The 21,242-nt window shown below is 42.7% G+C and overlaps 1 protein-coding gene and 1 long non-coding RNA gene across 6 annotated transcripts in view; one reads left to right on the forward strand and one right to left on the reverse strand.

Moving 5' to 3' along the window:
* LOC123756149 (uncharacterized) overlaps window positions 1-21,242 on the reverse strand; it is a 123,489-nt gene that overhangs the window by 74,246 nt on the left and 28,001 nt on the right. For 3 of the 5 annotated variants that reach the window (XM_069336555.1, XM_069336553.1, XM_045739209.2), the window contains exons 4-6: window positions 15,116-15,166; window positions 14,643-14,801; window positions 14,233-14,355 (exon numbers count right to left, since the gene is read on the reverse strand). In XM_069336555.1, the coding sequence (XP_069192656.1) occupies window positions 14,233-14,355; window positions 14,643-14,801; window positions 15,116-15,166 (333 nt within the window). The remainder of the gene's footprint in view (window positions 1-14,232; window positions 14,356-14,642; window positions 14,802-15,115; window positions 15,167-21,242) is intronic. The other 2 variants (XM_069336554.1, XM_045739210.2) reach the window with 1 other exon arrangement.
* LOC138371609 (uncharacterized) lies at window positions 8,926-10,598 on the forward strand. Its single transcript, XR_011230548.1, has 3 exons — window positions 8,926-9,876; window positions 10,013-10,139; window positions 10,520-10,598. It is a non-coding gene; the product is annotated as an uncharacterized lncRNA (long non-coding RNA).

Genomic DNA, 21,242 nt, shown 5'->3' on the forward strand with positions numbered 1-21,242 from the left:
GATTACTACATAACCTCCCTCACCAAAATAGCTCCTCTCAACATTCTCCTGTTGCTGTTATTACACTATATACACACTGTATATACACATGTACATATGTGTTGCCCATAGCAAACCACTAAGCTAGTATGGTGAGCAAAACAAGAGTGGCTGCCACACACACACACACACACACACACACACACACACACACACACACACACACACACACACAAATGAAAAGTTCCAAAGTGTGTTTGTACAAAATGAAATCTTCAGAGAACCAGACACAATAAGAATTCCAGAGAACAACATAGAGCGGATAGAGGTGTCTAGAGATGAAGTGGAAAATATGCTAAAGGAGCTCGGGAAGAACAAAGCAGCTGGCCCAGATGGCGTTTCACCATGGGTTCTGAGAGAATGTGCATCTGAGCTCAGCATTCCACTTCACCTGATCTTTCAGGCATCCCTGTGTACAGGAATCGTAGCAGACGTGTGGAAACAGGCTAACATAGTTCCAATCTACAAAAGTGGCAGCAGGGAAGACCCCCTCAATTATAGACCTGTATCATTGACAAGTGTAATAGTGAAAGTATTGGAAAAGCTAATCAAAACTAAATGGGTAGAACACCTGGAGAGAAATGATATAATATCAGACAGACAGTATGGTTTTCGATCAGGAAGATCCTGTGTATCGAATTTACTCAGTTTCTATGATCGGGCCACAGAGATATTACAGGAAAGAGATGGCTGGGTTGACTGCATCTATCTGGACCTAAAAAAGGCTTTCGACAGAGTTCCACATAAGAGGTTGTTCTGGAAACTGGAAAATATTGGAGGGGTGACAGGTAAGCTTCTATCATGGATGAAAAATTTTCTGACTGATAGAAAAATGAGGGCAGTAATCAGAGGCAATGTATCGGAATGGAGAAATGTCACAAGTGGAGTACCACAGGGTTCAGTTCTTGCACCAGTGATGTTTATTGTGTACATAAATGATCTACCTGTTGGTATACAGAATTATATGAACATGTTTGCTGATGATGCTAAGATAATAGGAAGGATAAGAAATTTAGATGATTGTCATGCCCTTCAAGAAGACCTGGACAAAATAAGTATATGGAGCACCACTTGGCAAATGGAATTTAATGTTAATAAATGTCATGTTATGGAATGTGGAATAGGAGAACATAGACCCCACACAACCTATATATTATGTGAGAAATCTTTAAAGAATTCTGATAAAGAAAGAGATCTAGGAGTGGTTCTAGATAGAAAACTATCACCTGAGGACCACATAAAGAATATTGTGCAAGGAGCCTATGCAATGCTTTCTAACTTCAGAATTGCATTTAAATACATGGATGGCGATATACTAAAGAAATTGTTCATGACTTTTGTTAGGCCAAAGCTAGAATATGCAGCTGTTGTGTGGTGCCCATATCTTAAGAAGCACATCAACAAACTGGAAAAGGTGCAAAGACATGCTACTAAGTGGCTCCCAGAACTGAAGGGCAAGAGCTACGAGGAGAGGTTAGAAGCATTAAATATGCCAAAACTAGAAGACAGAAGAAAAAGAGGTGATATGATCACTACGTACAAAATAGTAACAGGAATTGATAAAATCGACAGGGAAGACTTCCTGAGACCTGGAACTTCAAGAACAAGAGGTCATAGATTTAAACTAGCTAAACACAGATGCCGAAGAAATATAAGAAAATTCACCTTCGCAAATAGAGTGGTAGACGGTTGGAACAAGTTAAGTGAGAAGGTGGTGGAGGCCAAGACCGTCAGTAGTTTCAAAGCGTTATATGACAAAGAGTGCTGGGAAGACGGGACACCACGAGCGTAGCTCTCATCCTGTAACTACACTTAGGTAATTACACTTAGGTAATTACACACTAAAAAATTCAAAAGGTGACACCCCTAGGGTCAACACTTGCAGCAGAGGAGCTCCAGCATATTTCAACAATCCTAAGTATTGTAGTACAGGTTGATGGTAGTGAGTGGTGTCCCAGAGAACATAAAGGCATAGTGCTTTTGAAAAATAGGTGAGAGAACAGGAAAGTGCTAAGGGAAGTGAAAAATCGGATGAGAAAAAGTTGCCCTAGTGTTTACAGTGCAGAGAAGAACATTCAAGATGGCCGCCGGCAAGGGGAAAAACAAAACAGAGCTTGATTTTGAGGGATTCAATGAAGAAAGCATTGATATTAGCAGTCTACATAACAAGTTGGTAAATTTAGATACTATAGTGAACTCTCATGTAGAAATAATTAGTAAATTGAAAGAAAGTAATGACCATTTGAATAGCAAAGTTTTATGTCTTGAGGGTTTAGTGAAAGACTTGCGCAAGGATAAGAATCAATTGGAAACAAATTGCAAAGCCATGGAAGAAGAAAATAAACTCTTAAAAATAGATTTGGAAGAAGTTAAAGTAAATTTAACCCTTAAAGTGCGCATCACGTCATATGACGTGCTGGACGTTGTTCCAGTCAACTGCGCATCACGTCATATGATGTGTTGGAGTACTACGCAAGATTTAAACAGCCCGCGGATACACGGGGTTCACCACACCTTCATCAGGGCTCTTGTAAACAGACGCCATTTTTTTAAAAAATCGTGGGCCAAACTCCCGGGTGTTATTGGCCTCAGTATTGAGTGAGCAACCAAGCCTGACGCACGCAGCATGAGCTAACAGCACTGCTGTTCAGCTTGTGACCACAGCATCGCCTAAAAATGCCAAATTATACTTGTTCATGCTATTATGTAGCGATGATATTATTACAGAAGACCCCTGACTGTGATAAAACTGACCAGGGTTCTGATAATAGCAGGATTGTGGTGATATTTAGCGCTGTGCGCCATGGAGGGAGGTGTAATGCTGTGGGAGGGAGGCTGGTGGCGATGTCTTTTGACTGTGTGTGGCCACCTTTTATTGACTGCACTCACCATACCAGCTTAGTGGTTCGCTATGGTGAACACAAATGTAGATACAGTATCCACTCAATTTAACGGCCTCTTTTATACCGATCTGCCGGTATTAACGACCGGTTTGGGAGACCGGTATCTGGAGCCTGCTATACCGGTCTGCGGTCGATATTACCGACGGTCGGTATTGGGTTTGTTGTGGCATCAGCGTCCCCTCACATGGTGACCAGGCCACCGACCTGGACCGTCCAGAGTCATATATTACATCTTAATTTTCTTTTAAAATGATTCACTTTAATGAAGAAAATTGTAAATTATTGTTAATAAAATATTTTGAAACAGTTTTTATTAAGCAAAAGTCTTTGTTTTCTTATTAAATACCTTTTATAGTATAGGCACTAGGTATTTTTTTCCCCACGGACCTAGAATGTACTCCGCCGGGCCATGTGTTCCCATTGTTTACTGTGAACTCGCGCGGCTAGCTTCAATTGTGATGGATATTACTGTACTGTAATTATGATCTTCTTTTTAATTTACAAAATGCCAAAAGTTACCCAAAGGAAGCGCCTGACGGTTGCACAGAAGCTGGAGTTAATTAAGAAACTTGATAAAGGATATTCTCATGCACGAGCAGCAGCAGAGTTTAACATCGGGAAAAGTACAGTAAGTGACATCAAGAAACAGAAGGATACTCTATTAAAATATGCCTGAAAATAAGTGTACATACAATATGTACCCTGTATACAATATAAACAATATAAAACAAGCGCTGCAGAGGATGACGTAATCTTCACAGCTTCGTAATCTTCAGCTTCATTAAAAGTAAGTTAATTTACCAATTTTATTATAGTATTACAAGATATTAATTGTTTTTTTTCAACAAAAGCTACATATTAGTCTCTGCAAATGTATATTCTATCGTCAGCAGAGAAAAGGTGAGCTCAAAATATTTCGTCTTGGCTAGCTCTCAGTGACAAGGCTCGATCGCCATTGTTATGGCATGGCCGCCACAGCCTGTGTTGTAACATTAAAAATACATTACCTGCACTGTTCAGGGTAAATCAAAACACATCTCTAAAATATTATTGAGAAAATATTAACTTGCTGATTGGTACATGAAATATTTTGCAATACAAAGGAATGAATCAATTTTTTCTCACCCATCTGGGCTTGATCAGACCGTGTTCACACATCATCCATGCAGCAGCCAACAACTGGCTTAATCGTCGGTGTGGCACTAAATTGGAATGCAATTACACAATGAACTTTATTTAATTTTAGTTATACAGTATAAAATATATCCTACCTGAATGTTACTTGAAAAATTACCCGACCCGACTTAACTTCGGAAATAACGGAGCTCCGGAAATAACGACTAGGGCTCAGCCCCATATAGGCCGTTAAATTGAGTGGATACTGTACTTATATATAACGTGGGTATAGAGGGTATAAACAGCAAGAGAAGGTTTGGAGCCGCCATTTTGGTGAGGGCGGTGGCGTCGTGCAGACGACGCCACCGTGCAGACGACGCCACCGTGCAGACGACGCCACCGTGCAGACGACGCCACCGTGCAGACGACGCCACCGTGCAGACGACGCCACCGTGCAGACGACGCCACCGTGCAGACGACGCCACCGTGCAGACGACGCCACCGTGCAGACGACGCCACCGTGCAGACGACGGTGTTGTTTACTGGTTACCACGATGGTCTTTGGGCACCATACCAGTTTATTTGTACAAGTATGATGAATAAAACAGGTAGATATTTATATATAACGTGTGTATATAGCCTAATAACACCACACAGTATTGTTGGAGGACAAATATTAGTGCGTCTGGCCGCCGATCAGCTGACTGTGTGAGTAGCCACATCTCTGTGCCTTTACTCACCATACAAGCTTAGATGTACAGTTATGGTGAACAAAACATGTAGATACTTATATATAACGTCTGTATATAGTGAATTATAGCAAAAACATTATTGTGGGAGGAGAATGAGGGTGAGTCAGATGACAGGAGGGAGGGCGGGAGTGGCTGGCTGGTACACGGCGGTCACTCCTCATTACTTTTTGACTCATAATAGATACTTAGTGGTTCGTTATAGTGAACAAAACATGCAAATACTTATATATAACCTGTGCTTATAGTGTAATAACCGACAAAGTATTTGTTCACTGATTGATGAACATAATTGAATCAACAATATGCACACCATATTTTTGAGTACACCAACGATTCACTCATTTTATTATATAACTATATCAAACTACACACTATTGAATAATATTACAGCAAAAAAAGTATGAAAAATCAATCAGAGACATTGAAATAATTCGGTAATTATCTCTTTGTGGCAACTCTGGCCTGACAGCTTGCGAGCAACAGACCGCCTGGGACGCACGCTGAGTCAGCGCCTATAATTTGCCAGACTTCCCCGCCCTATAGTGGGCAATATATGCCACTTACGATTTTTTTATTATTTTTCCCGTGATCAGTGAACACAAATTAACAGGTTAGAAAGAAAAAATATATTTTTTTTTTTCAAAATGACATGCGCCTGTGGGGATGACAGGATATTAAACCCCAAGCATGTTAAGGGTTAAACATAAATGACTACAATAGGTTAGGCAAGGAAATTCAACAGGAGAAACAGCTTTTGTCAGCATAGATGGAGGAAGTTACACAGGGAATAGAACAGTGCAAGAAAGATATGCAACTCACTTATGCACAAGTGGCCAAAGAGAAGGAAAAAATAGAAAAAGCAGTAAAGGGAGTCAAACACTGCAGTAACCAAGATAAAACAAACATTAGGCTAGAAGTGAGGAAAGAATTGGCATCTAACCCGAAGTTGGTGCAAAACACAGTTGATCGGAGTAAGTCCCTGATCATTTTTGGCTGCAAAGAAAAGGCGATAACATCTAGGTCAGAAAGAGCTGTAGAAGAAGCTAAAGTAGTAGATAAAATTGTTGGCCTCGTAGAAGGTCTTACAACCAGAGAGAATGTGTGCGACTACAGGAGAATAGGCAGGTACGTAAAAGGGAAAGATCGACCTTTGAGGATCACCCTAAACGGTGCCAAACAGATGGAAGAAGTACCAAGGAATGTAAGAAAATTGCAAAGTGATGAGGATGGGAAAGGGTGGTCGTTAAGACGAGATCTTTCAAAAGAAGATAGAGAGAAGCTGAAACTGAACCTCGCCGAGGCAAAACATTTAAATGAGAGCAGGAATGAAGAAGAAATAAATTCTTTTTTCTACAAAGTGATAGGGGTAGGCAAACCAGTAAAGTGGTACATAAAGGCAAACCAACAAAATCAATAGAGAGAGGGGGAGTGAAGAATAAGGAGAGGGGGAACAAGTTCCTGAAGATTGCATACACCAACATAGATGGAGTGAGATCGAAGATACTGGAGTTATGTAATACAGCTGCAGACACCAGACATTGTTGTACTCACGGAGACAAAACTTGAAGATGTAATTTTAAATGAGGTCATATTCCCAAGGGGCTACTCAATTTGGAGACGGGATAGAAAAATTAGGAAAGGCGGTGGCGTTGCTGTGCTGGTAAAAGAACACCTAAAGGTGAACGAAATAATGACTGCCAATCCACAAGAAGTTGACATAATAGCACTAGAGATCTGCCATGAGGATGATAAACTAATGATAATAAATGCATATAGTCCACCGCCAAGCAGCACATGGTCAAAGGAGGAGCTAGATAGTAAACGTGAAGGTCTTATAACAATAATGAGAGAGATTATAGCGAGAGCAGATAACGATAGATCACGACTGTTGATAGTCGGTGACTTCAACTTGAAATCCATAGACTGGGAAGCATATGAAGCTAAAACAGAAGATTTTTGGACCTGTAAATTTGTAGACCTCATCCTGGAAACATTCTTATATCAACATGTTAAACAAGCTACGAGGATGAGGGAAGGGGACGTTCCCTCCATGCTAGATTTGATATTTACCAGGAAGGAGGAAGAGATATTTGACATTCAGTACCTTCCTCCCTTGGGTAAAAGTGACCATGTCTTTTTGGGAATAAAGTATGCAATGCGTTATAAGCTGGAAGAAAATAAGGAGGTTAAAGCAGTTGAAAAACCAGACTTCAGGAGAGGACATTATGGTGACCTTAGAAATTTTTTTAGTGAGTATAATTGGACAGACTTGATGCTAGGCAAGGAAGTGAATGAGATGTATGTCAAGTTTTGTGAAATATATGATAAAGGCACAAAAAAAATTTATACCAAAACAGAGATGCAGAACTAGGAAACAGGATTGGTTCAATAGAAATTGAGAGAGGGCTAAAGACCAAAAGACACAAAAATGGAATCAATACAGGAAGAGGCCAAACCCCCAAACATACCAGCGATACAAAGATGCGAGAAACAACTACACGGCAGTGAGGAGAGAGGCAGAAAGAAATTTTGAAAAAGGGATTGCAGACAAATGTAAAACAGAACCAGGTCTATTCTATAAATTCATAAACAACAAATTGCAGGTAAAGGATAATATTCAGAGGTTGAAAATGGGAAATAGATTCACGGAAGATGAAAAGGAAATGTGTGAAACACTAAACGGAAAGTTCCAAAGTGTGTTTGTACAAAATGAAATCTTTAGGGAACCAGATACAATAAGAATTCCAGAGAACAACATAGAGCACATAGAGGTGTCTAGAGACAAAGTGGAAAAAATGCTCAAGGAGCTAAGTAAGAACAAAGCAGTTGGTCCAGATGGAGTTTCACCATGGGTTCTGAGAGAATGTGCACCTAAGCTCAGCATTCCACTTCAACTGATTTTTCAGGCATCCCTGTGTACAGGAGCTGTAGCTGATGTGTGGAAAAAGGCTAGCATAGTTCCAATCTACAAAAGTGGAAACAGGGAAGACCCCCTTAATTATAGACCTGTATCATTGACAAGTGTAATAGTCAAAATATTGGAAAAAATAATTAAAACTAAATGGGTAGAACACTTGGAGGAAAACGACATAATATCACACAGACAGTATGGTTTTCGATCTGGAAGATCCTGTGTAACGAACTTGCTCAGTTTTTATGATCGAGCCACAGAGATTTTACAGGAAAGAGATGGTTGGGTTGACTGCATCTATCTGGACCTAAAAAAGGCTTTCGACAGAGTTCCCCATAAGAGGTTGTTCTGGAAACTGGAACATATAGGAGGAGTGACAGGTAAGCTACTAACATGGATGAAAAATTTCCTAACTGACAGAAAAATGAGGGCCATAATCAGAGGCAAGGTATCGGATTGGAGGAATGTCACGAGTGGAGTACCTCAGGGTTCAGTTCTTGCACCGGTAATGTTCATTGTCTACATAAACGATCTACCAGTGGGAATACACAATTACATGAACATGTTTGCTGATGATGCTAAGATAATAGGGAAGATAAGAAACTTAGATGATTGTCATACCCTTCAAGAAGACCTGGACAAAATAAGTATATGGAGCAACACTTGGCAAATGGAATTTAATGTGAATAAATGCCATGTTATGAAATATGGAATTGGAGAACATAGACCCCACACAACCTATAAATTATGTGAGAAATCTTTAAAGAATTCTGATAAAGAAAAGGATCTAGGGGTGGTTTTAGATAGAGAAATGTCACCTGAGGACCACATTAAGAACATTGTGCGAGGAGCCTATGCTACACTTTCTAACCTTAGAATTGCTTTTAAATACATGGATGGAGAAATACTAAAGAAATTGTTCACGAGTTTTATTAGACCAAAGCTGGAATATGCAGCGGTTGTATGGTGCCCATATCTTAAGGGGACATCTATGCTCAAATCCGAAAATTTCCGAAAATTTCCGAAAAATTCTGAAAAATACTACAACATTCTGGCAACACTGTGGTCCAAACCGTTTTATATTATCTTGAAAAATAACGTAATTAGAGTCAAATTTCCCGCTGCAAGATTCTCCATTCCGGTTCTTGCGGCCTGGGTGCGCCGTGGGGTATTGCGTCTTATGTTGTAGCTGTCTAATATTTCGTAATAGCGTTGAAAATAAAGTGTGATGCATAAAACAAATATAAACTGACTCATTGGCAACAGTCTCGTGTGAGAGAGGGCTGGGATTACTGGCATACAGTCAGTCACTCTGTGTGTCCCTCAGCTGGCGGATCTATCGTGGACACGCGCTCACAATATCTCCCAGAATTATCAGTATTTGTGCTATTTTTACTGCAAAATGACGTACAAAACGAAGATGAGGAAAACTGAAAGCTAAAAGCATGCTAGCTGCCCATAGAAAGTGCGAGCTGGCTAGAATCCGTGGATTACGCACTTTGACGAGTGAAGATCGAGGAGGCCTCTCAGCCGCGAGTGTGAGGAACTTGTCGCAGCCCGCTACCCCCCCCCCCACAATCCCACCCTCTGCCACCGCACATTCTCCACCTTCTACTCCAGGTCTTGCACCTGCTACTCCAGATGTTCCACCTGCTACTCCAGATGTTCCACCTGCTACTCCAGGTCTTCCACCTGCTACTCCAGGTCTTCCACCTGCTACTCCAGGTCTTCCACCTGCTACTCCAGGTCTTCCACCTGCTACTCCAGGTCTTCCACCTGCTACTCCAGACGTTCCACCTGCTACTCCAGACGTTCCACCTGCTACTCCAGACGTTCTCGCTCTTGATGTTGCAGGGCCCAGCACCTCAAGTGCTGTTGCAGTCGTGTAATGGTAGAATTTGCCATGGCAATGACAGCTGTCAACTATAACGCTGGGAATGTGATGGGATCACTGAACAACCTCCTCGGTCTACCACAAAGTGACGTACGGGACTGGTACTTGAACAAAAAGGACAAGGATATGCAGAGACCAACGAGACCCACAACCAAACCAAGAAAGGCCCCTGAGGGAGCTGACCCCGGCTATGGCGCAGGTGCCTACTAGTGCCACTTCAGTGCCACCTTGAGGACCCATATTTCTGACCAATTATATTAGGTTAGTATGTTTTAGTGTTATATTGCGATATTACTTCATATATATTTGTACATATAAAACTGGTGGCAAATATATATATATATATATTTATTATTTTTTTTTTTTTTTTAATATTTTTTTTTTTTTTATTTATTAGGCGATCTGCATGGAACTTGCACACCTTACTGAACTCATGCCTATCTACAAGGGTGCAAATTTTGAATGATATCGGTCAACATCAACCTCAGCTAAAGGTGGCTGAACTTTAACCTCCGTTTGTGCAGGTAAATATTTTACAATTTTATCTGATTTCACAGACTTTATTTATTATTCAATTTACATGAAACTTGCACATTATATGTAGAGTTTATGCCTCTAAAACATTGTGGTGGCTTTTCTTTCTACGCAGATTTATTGATTTTATAAATGTTTATAAATATCATATTCTTGCATAGGATTTTTGGGAAATTTACAAAATCTGTATTATTGCACTAAATACATCTGGGATAAAAATCCACCAGACAAATCTTTATTATATAGTAAGGTCATAGCTAAGTGTCATAGAACTGATTTCGGTTCACAATTGTGGGCTGTGAAATGATTTGAACATTGTTACAAAATTGTCTAAAAAAAAATTTTTATTTTTTTCTCCCTCTCTATTTAGGCTGCGATGCTGAAACTTGGCCCAGTTGCAGCACCTTTCACATGTATCAGAATAATAAATTTTCAATGCCCTAAAACAACTTTTAATTTTCATCTAACAAACCCCTTAAGAAGCACATCAACAAACTGGAAAAGGTGCAACGACATGCCACTAAGTGGCTCCCAGAACTGAAGGACAAGAGCTACGAGGAGAGGTTAGAGGCATTAAATATGCAAAAACTAGAAGATAGAAGAAAAAGAGGCGATATGATCACTACGTTCAAAATAGTAACAGGAATAGATAAAATTGATAGGGAAGAATTCCTGAGACTCGGAACTTCAAGAACAAGAGGTCATAGATTTAAACTAACGAAACAAAGCTGCCGGAGAAATATACGAAAATTCACTTTTGTAAACAGAGTGGTAGACGGTTGGAACAAGTTAAGTGAGAAGGTGGTAGAGGCCAAAACCGTCAGTGGTTTCAAAGCATTATATGACAAAGAGTGCTGGGGAGACGGGACACCACGAGCGTAGCTCTCATCCTGTAACTACACTTAGGTAATTACACACACAGAGGCTACCTCAATTCTCTCCCTCCCTCACCAAAATTCCTTCTTCCACAATACTTCGCACAACGCTAATTATAACCACAATCCTGGTCACTAATTCCTGTAAATGAATAATTGACCACACGTTTATTTTGAAAAGGAACCTAAGAAATCATTTGAAGATTCCTAGATGGACGAAATAATGCTGTGGTGCTGTGGCTAGCGCTGTGAACATCGTGAACAGCATTGAATCACTGATATTTGAACATTGTACCCAGTCATTATCACACTCAGGCTCTTCTATAACACTATCATGGCTAAATAATACAAGTTATATATATATTTTGACATTATTAGGCGATGCTGTGGTCACATGTTGAACAGCAGTGCTGTGCGCTCATGCTGCGAGCGCCAGCCTTGGTTGCTCACTCACTACTGAGGCTCTGACACCCGGCAATGTGGACCACGATTTTTTTTAAAGATGACGTCTGTTTACAAGAGCCCTGAGGAAGCTGATGTGAACCCCATGTAGCCGCGGGAGTTTTGAATGGAACGTGAAAAATACAAATATCCGGAGGCACGTTGCGCAAACCAGACATGAGCCTGCAGGCGCGTTGCGCAGTTTAAGGATTAATGCCTCTAACCTCTCCTCGTAGCTCTTACCCTTCAGTTCTAGGAGCCACTTAGTAGCATGTCTTTGCACCTTTTCCAGTTTGTTGATGTGCTTCTTAAGATATGGGCACCACACAACCGCTGCATATCCTAGCTTTGGCCTAACAAGTCGTGAACAATTTCTTTATGTAGTCCTCAGGTGATAGTTTTCTATCTAGAACCACCCCTAGATCTCTTTCTTTATCAGAATTCTTTAAAGATTTCTCACATAATATATAGGTTGTGTGGGGTCTATGTTCTCCTATTTCACATTCCATAACATGGCATTTAACATTAAATTCCATTTGCCAAGTGGTGCTCCATATACTCATTTTGTCCAGGTCTTCTTGAAGGGCATGACAATCATCTAAGTTTCTTATCCTTCCTATTATCTTAGCATCATCAGCAAATATGTTTATATAATTCTGTATACTAACTGGTAGATGATTTATGTAGACAATGAACATTCTTGAGGTTATCTTGAGATGATTTCGGGGCTTTTTAGTGTCCCCGCGGCCCGGTCCTCGACCAGGCCTCCACCCCCAGGAAGCAGCCCGTGACAGCTGACTAACACCCAGGTACCTATTTTACTGCTAGGTAACAGGCGCATAGGGTGAAAGAAACTCTGCCCATTGTTTCTCGCCAGCGCCTGGGATCGAACCCAGGACCACAGGATCACAAATCCAGCGTGCTGTCCGCTCGGCCGACCGGCTCCCCAGTACATTACCTGTACATGTACTGTGGTATTCCACTTGTGACATTTCTCCAGTCCAATACATTGCCTCTGATTACTGCCCTCATTTTTCTATCAGTCAGAAAATCTTTCATCCATGTTAGAAGCTTACCTGTCACCCCTCCAATATTTTCCAGTTTCCAGAACAACCTCTCATATGAAACTCTGTCGAAAGCCTTTTTTAGGTCCAGATAGATGCAGTCAACCCAACCATCTCTTTCCTGTAAAATCTCTGTGGCTCGATCATAGAAACTGAGTAAATTCGATACACAGGATCTTCCAGAGCGAAAACTGAACTGTCTGTCTGATATTATATCATTTCTCTCCAGGTGCTCTACCCATTTAGTTTTTATTATTTTTTCCAATATTTTCACTATTACACTTGTGAATGATACAGGCCTATAATTGAGGGGGGTCTTCCCTGCTGCCACTTTTGTAAAATGGAACTATGTTAGCCTTTTTCCACACATCTGCTACAATTCCTGTACACAGGGATGCCTGAAAGATCAACAGGGATGCCTGAAAGATCAGTTTAAGTCGAATGCTGAGCTCAGATGTACATTCTCTCAGAACCCATGGTGAAACGCCATCTGGGCCAACTGCTATGTTCTTACTTAGCTCCTTGAGCATATTTTCCACTTCATCTCTAGACACCTCTATATGCTCTATGTTGTTCTCTGGAATTTTTATTGTGTCTGGTTCTCTGAAGATCTCTTTTTGTACAAACACACTTTGGAACTAATGTTTCACACATTTCCTTTTCATTTTCCGTGTATCTGTCCCCCATTTTCAACCTCTGAATATTATCCTTTACCTGCAGCTTACTTTTAGTGAATTTATAGAAAAGGACTGGATCTGATTTACATTTGTCTGCTATATCATTCTCAAAGTTCCTCTCTGCCTCTCTCCTTACTGACGTGTAGTTGTTTCTTGCACCTTTGTATCACTGGTATTTTGGGGGTTTGGCCTCTTTCTATAATGATTCCATGCTTGTGTCTTTTGATCTCTGGCCCTCTCGCAATTTCTGTTGAACCAACCCTGTTTGCTAGGTCTGCATGACTGTTTTGGTATGAATGTTTGTGTGCCTTCATCATATATTGTGCAAAATTTGGCATATCTACATTTGAAACTGTGTATGGAGTCAGCCTCCACCACATCACTTCCTAGTGCATTCCATTTATTAACTACTCTGACACTGAATAAATTCTTTCTAACGTCTAATGTGTCTTTCTTTCCAATGTGATGTCTTACTACAGACAAGTGTTAAAATGTAGAGAAACACAAGTGTCTTTAGACAGATTCTTAGTAAGACAAGCAAACAGTGAGCTACAAGCAGGTCCTAGTGGTATGCGGGCAAAACATGCCAGAGTGTATCTCAGAGAAGTCATCACTGCCTGATGTTATAATGGAAGGGGACTCCCTTTCCAAACAGTAACACCTCTCCTTTTCCTCCCTTCATCACCATCTTCCATACGCCATCAAGAGTCCTCCATAAAGGTAAGATACACTTATGTACTGTATTGTAGTTAGAGAAAAAAAATTGTATTCAGTATAAAATGTATTTGTAAGTTAATATTTTGGAGGGTGGGGAACTTATTAATTTAATTTCCTTTATTTCTTATGGGAAAAATCGCTTTGACTAACGATATTTCGACTTACGATACGTCTCTGAGAACGGATTACCATCGTAAATTGAGGCCCCACTGTACATACATAAGTGATTATTAATGTTAATTAATATTAATTAATTAAGTGATTATTAATTTGTATATAAAGGATTATGCAGAAGCCAATTTGCTGTACCTTGATCCAAACTGCAACTGCTTGTGTCAACAATTTCCAGGAAGTGTAACGGGTCTCGATCAGGAAGGCAGTTTTCATCTTGTTGATAATTCATTGATGTCTCATCCTCACCACCAGCACATACTGAACATTACAAGAAAAAAAATTACTTTTAATATATAAAATGTATATTAATTAATGTCATACTATCAACTGAATTTGAAACATGACAATAAATGCACCAGAGTCTGACACTTGCCTATTGAAGTGATATACCAGTTCTGTACTAAGCATAAATGCAACGAGAACAGTGCCTTTATAATTTAATAAAAATTAAATGCTGTACAAGAGAAATGTAATTGTGTAACCCTACAATATTTATAAATAACATATATATAATTATGAGTAATGCAGACAGAATTTGTTATTACCATTATCACAACTATTGCTATTCATCCTTTGTTCACCTTTACTTCCATTTGTCTTCCTCTTGTTTTTATTTATGCTCGAATCTTCTTGTGGTTGAGAAATGTTAAACATGAGACTGTCTTGAGCGCCTTCCTCCCTCTCATCTCCGTCCAGAATACACGCTGAACAACACATTTTGATTATTTAAAACACAAAAGATTTTCTGCAATATGTGTTAACATATGCCACAACATCAACTGAATGTGTTTTATATATATATATATATATACAGTATATCATAATACACTAACTAGGTCAGCAATTTCAAGGTGCAGGTGCTCATGTAGTTTAGCTTTGTTCCCTACTCTAAAACATTTCATATCACTTCTCTAGTAAAGTTGGAAAATTAAAAAAAAAATTATATTAGACTAATTTCGGATCACTACTTTTGATTACCATGAGCACCACAGACTATTCATCCCATTAATTCCATTACCTGCATTCCGTTTAGAACTGTTATCATTTGCTTGCTTCTCCTGAGTATGTGCTGAAAAATATGAAAATCATGGATTATATATATTTTCATTTGACTCCCAAAGTGCAGCTATGATTAATGGTAACACTACCTGTCTGCAAAATAAAACAAAACAGTGTTGACTGTAATGAAATGCCTCTTTCTTGTAGAAGCTCAGTGGCTCCCTGAAGGTAGCTTATCAAGAGTGCTCCCCTACAGTTACATCAGCCATAAGGAGTCCTGTTTGGCCTACCAGGGATCAGTCACAACCTAGCCCCTCAGAGGTACTGGGAACAGGGGATTGTTACAATCACCCTGAGAAAACGTCCAGAAAGTATGCCAAGCAACACAGACAACTGCAAGATTTAAAGAAGATAAAGCCCTGAAACAGCCAAACGACTCTTGCAAACGATTCATTCAGAAACTAGCACCAACCCCTTAAAAGTTATGAATGGACACCAACAGGTGCCACCACGACTGAAAGCTCCTGGCTTCCATACCATCTTGGCCTCAGTTCAGAGCTGAAGCATCATAAACTGATGCCCTGGTAGAGAAAAAGGGAGGGGAAGGGAATGGAATTAGGCAGCCTCCGAGGAACAACCAGAACGATTCATTTCCTTACATTCAATGCTGGGTTTTTGGAGGGGGAACCCTTGGAGACTTCCTGCAGCTAACCAAACACACAACAAGAATAGGGCTTACAGGAATGAGAGGCCGCAAACACTAGGAAAAAGAAGAGAACCCATGTCAAGAGACAAGGCCCTCAGCAATACATGACCGATTGGAGCCAGGAATACTGACTAAATATCAGGATACCAAACTCCTGTTAGAAAGCCAAAACCCCAGAGCCTAAGTATCATACCAGGACATGCTGGAGAAGATTGCAGCAAAAGCTGAGGATTTGTGACTATCATGGGCCTAAGGGCAGACTACAGGTTGGCTAGATTTAATGAGACTGAGGACAAACCTGAGAAATGCAAGGCATGGAACAGGGAACAAAGGAAATTGGCTCAACCAACAAGTCATATACCAAAACAGAACCAGTGACACAAGTAGCAGCAAAGATCCACCATCAGATGCAATAAATGATGCATCCCAAGCCGACGCACCATTTGCCTAAGCATCAATCACCCAAGGAACCCTCCAGAAGCCTGCTGTCTCGTTCTTTGCCAGAAATAGAGAAGGCAGCAAACAAACCACCACCAGAATCAAAGGAAAACAACCCCTGCTTGCAGAGAAGAGCCTGAAGCTCCCCAGCCCTAAAGCAGAGGCGAAAGCCAACATGACAAAGATATCACAAGCCGAAGGGGAAACCGCATACTGAGGTAAAGAGACAAAACCAGAACCAAGTCAAGAGACCAGGATGGCTCACGAGCAGAATGACTGAAGTCATTCTGACTGAAGTCCCAAACTAGGCGCAGCCAAGTCCAAAACCGAGATGGAACCACTCAGGAAGAGAAAAAGAGAAAGCACCCAGTCCAATGACCAGGACAGCTCAAGCGGCGCAAGAGCAGGCCGTAGGTGAAAAAACTCATGAGATAGCTTGCAGAAAGGAGCAGGATTGACATCCTCCTTGAACGCAAGATGAAGCGGCTCCACCAGAACCGCACGATACGAGGGGACAGAATTCAGCATAAGATGATGGTCCTGCAACCCGTTCTCGCAAATTTAATAAGTCAATATTGACTTATTAAATATGTGCATAGGTGACATACTTAACATAATAGATACCCTTAAAAAGATTCATAGAAAACACCGACCTTACCTAACCTTGTTAGTATCTTAAGATAAGCATCTTATTGCTTCATAATTACAATTATTACCTAACCTATAATAGGTATAGGTTAAGTAATAATTGTAATTACGAAGCAATAAGATGCTTATCTTAAGATACTAACAAGGTTAGGTAAGGTCGGTGTTTTCTATGAATCTTTTTAAGGGTATCTATTATGTTTAGTATATCACCTATGCACGTAGTTAATAAGTCAATATTGACTTTACGAATTTGCGAGAACGGGTTGGGTCCTGACACAGCCAAGAGAGAGAGAGAGAGAGCAAAACAATTTGATCAGAAATTGAAGACAACCTACGAAGAGACAAAAAGTGATGAAAGGACCAACAGGAAACTTCATACTGCTGCCAAGGCGAGACACGCAGGTGGGCCACCATCAACGAAGCCACCTGCTCACCATACAAGTGATAATAAACACGTGTCAGAAAGACCAGACGTGAAGATCAGAGGAGAAGAGCAAACTAGCCACATACCGGACTGAACCAGGCTCTGCTGAAATAGGCGGAGCCACAGAAAGAACCCCAGGTTTGGGCGAGCAATGCCTGAAACCAAGAGTCCAACAGGACTACTTTTCCCTGGTATGTTTCCAACCGACCCAGAACCCAAAGCAACAGCTGGACCGGAGGGAAGAGGTACAGGTAACCCCACCTTGACAAGTCCTGCCAAAAGACAACGAAACCGATGGCCTCGTGTCAGTCGGGGAAAGACACCACATATAACAGGAGATGCCACGACCACCCTGACGCAAAGAGGTCCACCGTTTGGTGCCTATACATCCAGCAGAGCCAACTAAAGGAGTCGGTGTCAACCGTCTATTCTGTGGACAGGAGAATGACCTGAGACGGGCCGTCCGCCAGGACATTGGGACACTCACTGGATATGAATCACTCGGAGAGCCAAATCCCAAGAATCCAGCAGACAAGTCATCTGAAGAGACCAGCCCCAAATAGCCAAGGACTGCATTGAACCCCCGCAGTTCAAACAATGAACCACTGGGGAGCAGTCCGAATGAAGCTGCATCGTCGATCCACGGGTGACACGAACCCTCTGAAATGTGTCACCCGCCACATTTCCCGTAATGAAAGCCACGCCGCTGCGAACTCCTGCATCGTGCTGTGAGCCCAATGGAAGAATGGACCCCACCGACCCTGGTGGGCATGGTGAGCACTGGTCACAAAGTCTCAGCCGAGAGATGATGCATCCATGAACACATCGAACGATGGCTCAGGTAGGCACCACGGCACTGAACCCCGAAAATACAGAAGAGGAAGCCGGTGACGCAGCAGCTGATGCAAGGCCCCCGGGGAACAAACCCAGCGATCGTGAAAGCGGCGGAAGAGACGTCCCTGAAGGAACCAAAACAGCCGCCAAAGCCAGATTCGACTCGACGGGTAGACCAGCACGGCGAACTTCAGAGTCCCGCACAACTGCTCGAATAACCGACGAATGACCTTGGTGCCCTCCAGAAACAGCCGAAGGCAGAAATGCAGCCTTAGCAACGCTGCTGGAAGGAGTGACAAGGAAGTGGTCTGAGAGTCCCACACAAGACCCAACCAAGTCCAAACCTGAGAGGGAACTAAAAGGGACTTTCTCCAGTTCATCAAGTACCCGAACCCAGCGAACTAGGAAAGAACCAAATCCCTGGCGAGGAGACACATGGATCGGCTGGAGGTCCAAACCAGCTAGTCGTCAAGATAGGCTAGAACCCGAACCCCTAGCAGACGCAAATGGGCAACCACGACCCAAGTAAGGCATGTGAAAATGAAAGGAGCCAGCCTTCCATTTAAGCCAAATGAAAGGCAACGAAAGCAGTAAGCATGCCACCCCACAACAAAACCAAGCCAGTCCCTGAACCCCGGATGAATCGGGACATGCCAACACATCCCGATTCTAGACGTCAACACCTCTGGGTCCGATCCAGGACCCAGAGGTCCTGACACACCATCCAAGTTCACACCATCCGGCTCCAAAAGCAGCTGGACCTGGAACAGAGTGGTCAACCGAAAGGCGGGGCAAAAGACCTAGGGGTTAAGACGGGCCAAGTTCAGAATAAACCTCAGATCCGCACAGTCCCCTTTCAGCACTGGAACAGGCACGAAACCCATCTGAGGGTTGTCATCATTTCGACCACGCCCAAGCGTACCCACTCCAGGATGACCTGACAGCAAGCAGAAGAGGCAGCCCCGCCAACCCCGAACCCCCCGAAGGAGGAGGAGCCGCCCAACACCACTGGTGGCCGGAAAAAACGACCCGAAACACCCACGAATCGTGGGACCAGGCATGGGCAAACAAGACAAGCCTCCCCCTCCCCCCCCATCGCCCTGTCAACAGGGCACACCACAAAAAGGCCGACGACTCTTATAAGAAGCCAAACAACACGCAGAGCAATTACTGCACTGACCAGACGTCTTCAGCTCTGAAGGGGGGACCAGCCCCAAATCTGGCACCACTAGCCCACCACGACCAAAGGAACCCCGAACCTTGGCACAACCCTTTTGGGCAGGACTCCCGCGGCCTTCCTGGAGAACAAACAAGTCCGACATGGGACGGCAACTAGACGAAGCCGCCTGCAAATACTGCACAACCTCAGACTCTGCAAATAGTTAACGGGCAAAAAGAAGCCGAAAATCGAAGAACCAGGGGCCCAAGCAGATTCCAAAGAGTGAGCAAGCACTACCTGGCGGCATGTGAGCCAAGAAGCAAAGAACAGAGAGACCGCTTCTTTCAGAATTGGTGCAAACAACTTCAATAAGGCAGCCGGCGCCTGAGCTACCGAGGCAAGCGCACCGGACGCAGGCCCAGATGCAGAAAAGGGGATCCACAGTGCTTCCACATCCTCCTTAAGCCAATCCGAAGACATATCAAACAGGGAAAAGAAGTGCAAGGCCGAAGCCAAATGCCCATGGGCACGCAAGTCCTCAGCTACCAAAGACGCCGAAAGGAGGGAAACCTGCACGTGAAGCAATAGCTGACCAATATCTTGAGGAAGAACGGGCAAACAAGCACACATTGAGATGCTCAAACTTGCCCCCCAGGTAAACCTGAACCACAGTAGTAGTAGTTTCCCGCCACTCAAGCATGCGGAGTACGACAGAACGCATGACACATCCACAACAAAAAGGATGGGCAGTCTGCCAACCAGGAAGACTCCAGCACCTCGTTATGCACCCAGTAACGAAAATAGGAACCAAACTCAAACGAAGAAGAATCCATTATCGAGGTGAAATCCGCGTCTGCTTGATGGGGTTCTGGGAGTTCTTCTACCCCCCAAGCCCGGCCCGAGGCCAGGCTTGACTTGAGAGTGTGGTCCACTAGGCTGTTGCTTGGAGAGGCCCGCAGGCCCATATACTCACCACAGCCCGGTTGGTCCGGCACTCCTTGGAGGAAACAATCTAGTTTCCTCTTGAAGATGTCCACAGTTGTTCCGGCAATATTTCTTATGCTCGCTGGGAGGATGTTGAACAACCACGGACCTCTGATGTTTATAGTGTTCTCTGATTGTGCCTATGGCACCTCTGCTCTTCACTGGTTCTATTCTGCATTTTCTTCCATATCGTTCACTCCAGTACGTTGTTATTTTACTGTGTAGATTTGGGACCTGGCCCTCCAGTATTTTCCATGTGTATATTATTTGGTATCTCTCTCGTCTCCTTTCTAGCGAGTACATTTGGAGAGCTTTGAGACGATCCCAATAATTTAGGTGCTTTATCTCGTCTATGCGTGCCGTAAATGTTTTCTGTATTCCCTCTATTTCAGCAATCTCTCCTGCTTTGAAGGGGGAAGTGAGTACTGAGCAGTACTCAAGACGGGACAACACAAGTGACTTGAAGAGTACAACCATTGAGATGGGATCCCTGGATTTGAAAGTTCTCGTAATCCATCCAATCATTTTTCTGGCCGACGCTATATTTGCTTGGTTATGCTTTTTTTTTTGTCTCTCAGGAAGTACGAAGCAATAGCCTCCCAGTTATCCTCAGGTGTGATGCGGGAAGCCGAAAACCTCTGGAAAGAGGGAACCGAGGAACCCAAGGAAACCCGGAACCGAACTCTCATCAAACTCGTACAGGGAGGGGGGAATAAGAAACCCCTCCCCCCTTCCCCCTTCAACAACAAGCCCTGTGCTGAGGGTACCAACACCTAAGCGGGGTCAAATGGGGACCATACTCCTCCCCAGCCAACTCCTCCCCAGCCTCCAAGTCAGATGCAGGTCAGGAGCCGGGGCAGAGCCAGCCTCCAAACCCTCTGCCTCTGGAGAAAAAGCAGAGTCCACCGGAAAAGCAGGGAAGAAGGGGGCTCCACTGGTCCAATCCAAAAGCC

Source organism: Procambarus clarkii, chromosome 36, assembly GCF_040958095.1.
Source record: "Procambarus clarkii isolate CNS0578487 chromosome 36, FALCON_Pclarkii_2.0, whole genome shotgun sequence".
In the NCBI taxonomy this organism is placed as follows: Eukaryota; Metazoa; Arthropoda; class Malacostraca; order Decapoda; family Cambaridae; genus Procambarus; species Procambarus clarkii.